Consider the following 5391-nt stretch of genomic DNA (forward strand, 5'->3'; position numbering starts at 1 on the left):
AAGTTAATGTGGATTCCACTGAGGTAATCTCTCTACTCCGTCATCTTAATCCACATTACTCATCTTTAACGCATGAATGCAGGTACCTCCTCCAACAGCTGGATAGACCATTGGTCATACACACTTACAGGGAGCAAAATCAAGTAGCAGATACGCTTGCCAAACATGGGACCACATTAGCATGCAATGCTTCCACAACTGTTTTTTTTGCAACCACCTCCTTTTGTGATGCATGACTTTCTAGCAGACCAACGGGGGCACCTTTCACAGACGCCCTCTACGTACATCTCCTGCAGAGGAACCTATCTCTTTTTGTCTTGATAATGTGATGAACACCAGTATAGAAAATGTAGCAAACGCTGGTCCTAGTAGGGATAATGTAGTAACCACTGGGGAGAGTGATCAATTGTTTTTTTGTAATGCTGAATCCCCATCAGCTCATGCTCCTTGTAATACTACTTAACTTCTAATATATGTCTCCTTTATTGACAAAAGAAAAAGATACTTTTTAAAATTAATTTTTTTTTACAATATTTTTTCTTAGTTATAAAAATGTTCTGATACAAATTCAGAAAATACTTTGATATGTTGAGAAACTTTTTTTTCTTTTCTTCTTAAATTCCAACTTCTTCAAATACTGTCATATGAAACTAAACGGAAAGTACTATCTCCATGTTAAGAAAAGTGAAATTACAATATGTAAACACATTTATATAATTAATTGATTTTCGTAGTTTTCCGCCGATGTGAATATTATATTTTCCTTTTTTTTTTAATTCCCGCAGAATCCGACACACACAAAAGAGACGACCAAACCAAAAGTAAACCTAACCACGTACGCGTCCATTCCTCTATATATACACAACTATATATCCAGCTGTTCTAAACTGTCTTCTTACCACACTCTCTTTCTTTTTATACGTACATTTCTTTCCTTTGCAATAACAATACAGTACCAAAATCAAGTGCCTCACAAAATGGGTTCATCTTTATCTTTCCTTTTAATGCCACGTGTATCCACCACCACCTCGCCGCCGGCGAATCCCGGTCTCGGAGACTTGCCGGAGAGTTGTGTTGCGTCAGTTATGGTTTATTTAGACCCACAAGAGATCTGTAAAATTTCAATGCTAAATCGTGCTTTTAGGGACGCTTCTTCTGCTGATTTTGTATGGGAATCTAAATTGCCTTTGAATTATGGCTCTCTTATTGATAGAGTCTTTGCTGCTGATGATAATTTTCCTACCAATTTGTGTAAAAGGGATATTTATGCTAGGCTTTGTCGACCCAATTATTTTGATGGCGGCACAAAGGTCCAATCTTTACCCTTCTTATATTACTTCTTTATTTTTAGGATTTCTTTTATGTATATGAATTCCCAATTTCTATTGCATATATGGGGTTTAATTTGTTGTAAAAGTTTGATTGTTTCCACTTTTTTTGGTTCATTCTTGGAGAAGGATATATTTTTTTTCTTGAAAGATGCAGTTTTTTGATAGGAATTGTTCCATATTTATGTTGAAAATGATTGAACGAGAGTTAGGTGAAATGGGTTTGTCTACTTTTTAGGAAATATCATAGGGATATGCTTTTTCTGATTAAATATTCTGATGGATTTATTGATTGGGATGTATGCAGAAGGTTTGGTTAGATAAGGGAACAGGACGAGTTTGTCTATCGATATCTGCAAATGGATTGGCGATAACGGGCATTGATGATAGGAGATATTGGAGTCGTATTGAAACAGATGAATCTAGGTGAGAGGTTAAAATTGTTTTACTTCTGTTATCAAGTTATAGCAGAATGTGTATGTGTGTGTGTGTGTTTATTGATGGTGTGTGGTTTAGATTGGCTGATCAAGTCCAACTCTTCGGACAATTTTGATGAAATCCTCCTATTCAAAGGTTCTATTTATACATGATTTATGTTGTAAAGTTTGTGATCTCTTGTTTGATATGCTTGTGGTAGAGTGTATGAATTGAAGAAGTTTATTTTGTCTTCTATGTCTCCTTGAGTCCTTGTTCCCTATGGCACAGAAATTATATTATTCTTATATATAAATCTTGCCTGTTTACTTCTAAATTTTGAAAATGAAGCCTGAGTGGTAAATTGATTCCTTTATACAATTTCTTCTACTTGATACTTTAATCCCATTAGCAGTTTCTCACGCTGGCCTTCTGGGTATTTGGCTAAGTTGCTCCGATACGGCAGTTTAGGTGCCACACTTGTATCGACACGACAATAGTGTGGGTGTGGGTATGGAATCCGTACCGGATCTTTTCAAATGATTTTGGTACTTTGACCATAACGGAAGGAAAAATTCGAGACGAGATACAATTTGATTCTCGAAATCAGAACCAAAACTAGGGTAAATTTGAAGAAAATAGCATAGGAAATTAGTCCTTTAATTATCTACAACTTGAGAAATCCATACTTAACAAGCTATATATAAGTATTCCTCAAAATTTAGAATTTTTTTTATATTTTTAATTTTTGATTTTTTTGAATAATTTTTAGCTAGATCCCCGCGCACCCGCATCCGTAGTAGGATCCATATTCCCGAATCTTAGAATCTTAGAAGGATCCGACCTCTAGATCCTCACCCATGTCGAACACCCACACTCGTGTCCGGGCAACTTAGGTACTTTGAAATATATCTGAATTATTTGATACATCTATTGATCGGAAGATCTTTGCTTGAGATTTATAAGGGGCTTTGATACTTGTTATATCAATGTATTATCTTTAATTCAGGGAAACGTATTTGCTTGAAAAGAGAAACGTCCAAGTTCCACCTCTTCCAATGATTGCAAGTGATCATGATTATCTGGTAGTTCTAGTTGGGAACTCTCCTTACCATTAGTATGCTCATGCCTCATCACATTGGAAGCTTGTAATACCCAAGCAGACCTTAATGAAAGCATAGTTCCTTGTTTCTTAGAGGTTGGAAATACCATAAAAGTTCCCTCCCTGTTCCCTTGTAAACCACGAAAATTATTAGAGAGAATAAAGATGAATGTGTTTTTGACACCACACATTTTCACCTGCGTCGTGTCCGTGAGTAGTATTATGTTTCTCGGAAACTGCAATGGAGGATAAAATGAATTCCAATCACAGACTCAGAACTTCAAATGGGGCTTTAAGTATCAAATTTCATACACTAGATGTACAAAGCGTACATCTTTAGAATATATCTTACTACTTGTAGAATTTTCAAGAATACCTCTTTCGCCTAGCCTCCAATCAAAAGAGAAGTGAAAAATGATCTGTATTTGTTGAAAGGTCTGGATCTTAAGTATCACATACTTCATGTTTCAAATTTACTGCTATGTTGTCACACAAACTAAAAGCTAAGGTACGAAATCTTAATACAAAATACTTAAAGGATTTCTTCTCCTTTTTTTTGCCTGCAGATTCCAGTCCGTTGCATATCTCCAACAGATTTGGTGGTTTGAAGTCGATGGAGAGGTTGATTTCCCATTCCCAGTAGGGTCCTATAGCATTTTCTATAGGCTGCAAGTTGGACGTGCCTCTCGGAGATTTGGAAAGCGAATTTGCAACTCCGAGCATGTCCACGGATGGGATAAAAAACCAGTACAATTCCAGCTTTCAACATCAGACAACCAGCAAGCCACTACCCAGTGTTACTTGAAAGAAGCTGGAAAATGGAAATACCACCATGTAGGAGACTTTGTTGTCACAGGATCTACAGAAACCATGAAAGTTAAGTTCTCCATGACACAAATAGACTGCACACACACCAAAGGTGGACTTTGTGTAGATTCTGTGCTAATATGTCCGAGCGAGTTTACAGAGAGGTTAAAGCGTTTTTAGTGTGCTGCTAACCTTCTCATTAGGAAAGAGTTTGTAAAAGAGTTAGAGGTAGCAGTATCCATGGTTCTGGAGAAGTTACTCTTAGCAGCGACGGTGATCTATGTTAGATCGAGTAAATCTGTGTATACGTGTATGGCGGGGTCTTTTATTCCCAACTACTCGTATTTAGGTATGCGTAGTTCTTAGTGTATGTTAAATCGGACTACTTTTTGATGTGCACTTTGATCCTAGCAAGTGAATTGAATCTAGGAGTGCATATATTCTCCTTTTGAGTTTGATTTAAACGTTATATTGCTTTATCAACTTTCAATGAGAAAGCTTCCTCAAATTGTGTTTCTTAGAGTTCTTGGTGTTGAAGAGTAGAGCTTTTCTTCCAACAACTAATTCTTTGACTTATATATGGGGTTTTTACTTTTCTATACTATAATAGAAACCTATTTACCATCTTTATTTAAGTTATACATATGTTTTGATCGCTGTAAGCAGTCACTAGTTTAAGCTATTGGAGTCAATTCGGTTCATTCAGAAGCCCCTGCTGCGTAGCCCAACTTCTAAGCTTCAGCATGCTTATTACATGGGAGATTGACAGGAATGCAGGCTTATTACTTGGGAGATTGACAAGAATGGCCCCTTGGGGCTGATCTTAGCCGAGCGTCCTTAAAATTGGTGGTATTTGAGAAATGGCCCCACGCCCGTGCACTGCTCTTCAAGGGTTTTTCTACTGGATTAAATTTTCATTGAAGTCTACATGATTGTCATACTTTTTGCTCTTCGGGATTTCTCTATCGGATTGCTAGAGTTGATGTTATTATTACTCTACCTATTTGTTAAATTGTTCATCGAAGTCTATCCAATTATCATACTTTTGCTCCTCTATCGATGGTAAAATTGATGCTATATTTATTCTACCTATTTATTAAGCTGTTCATTGAAGTCTATCTGATTGACACACTTCTTCTAGGTTGTTTTAACAAAGTGTTATTCAAATTTGCAACTTCAGTTTCGATCAAACCACCCCAAATCTGCTCCAAATAATCTTAAATTTGAAACAAAACTTTCAAATACTAACATAAACAATCTCCAATCATCAATTTAGTCAAATAATACCAAATTGAAAAGACTCACTTTATCTTTTTAACACTTTCTAAGGTCCAACAATAGATTTTTAAGATTTTTACAATAAGTCACCAAAATTTGTGTTTGCACTAAACGCTTAAGCACAAATTATCAACATTCAAAGGATTTTAACAATAATCAATTATTAACTTCTATTTTTTATCACCAAACAAGAATTTCAAGCTTTAAAAATTAAAGAATTATATAACATTCAAGTTAAAAGCAGGAACATTTTTTGACTTAGGATTTTACATTTGTGATTTTACCATAGAGTCCATTTTCTAATTTGTGGTTGTGATTGTTGAATGTAATTCCCTATAGGTTTTTTCCCTAATGAATTGAAGGATTAGGAATTCTATTTAGGGATTTTTCCCTTCTATACCATATATGAAACTTTATTACCAAATATGTGCATAGTATCTAAATTATCCGCCTAGTCTACAT

General features: G+C 35.5%; 1 protein-coding gene across 1 annotated transcript; it reads left to right on the top strand.

Moving 5' to 3' along the window:
* Positions 1-882: 882 nt before the first annotated feature.
* On the top strand, positions 883-4173 carry LOC104213638 (F-box protein PP2-A12-like). Its single transcript, XM_009763167.2, has 3 exons — positions 883-1310; positions 1636-1754; positions 3411-4173. The coding sequence occupies exons 1-3, from the start codon at positions 978-980 to the stop codon at positions 3829-3831; spliced, it is 873 nt and encodes a 290-aa protein (XP_009761469.2). The 5' UTR covers positions 883-977; the 3' UTR covers positions 3832-4173.
* Positions 4174-5391: the final 1218 nt, after the last annotated feature.

This window comes from Nicotiana sylvestris, chromosome 10 (assembly GCF_000393655.2).
Source record: "Nicotiana sylvestris chromosome 10, ASM39365v2, whole genome shotgun sequence".
NCBI lineage: Eukaryota > Viridiplantae > Streptophyta > Magnoliopsida > Solanales > Solanaceae > Nicotiana > Nicotiana sylvestris.

Coding starts and splice junctions, on each gene's coding strand:
- LOC104213638 (XM_009763167.2), top strand. CDS start 978: ATGGGTTCATCTTTATCTTTCCTTTTAATGCCACGTGTATCCACCACC. Junction 1,311..1,635: donor ATTTTGATGGCGGCACAAAG/GTCCAATCTTTA, acceptor GGATGTATGCAG/AAGGTTTGGTTAGATAAGGG. Junction 1,755..3,410: donor ATTGAAACAGATGAATCTAG/GTGAGAGGTTAA, acceptor TTTTGCCTGCAG/ATTCCAGTCCGTTGCATATC.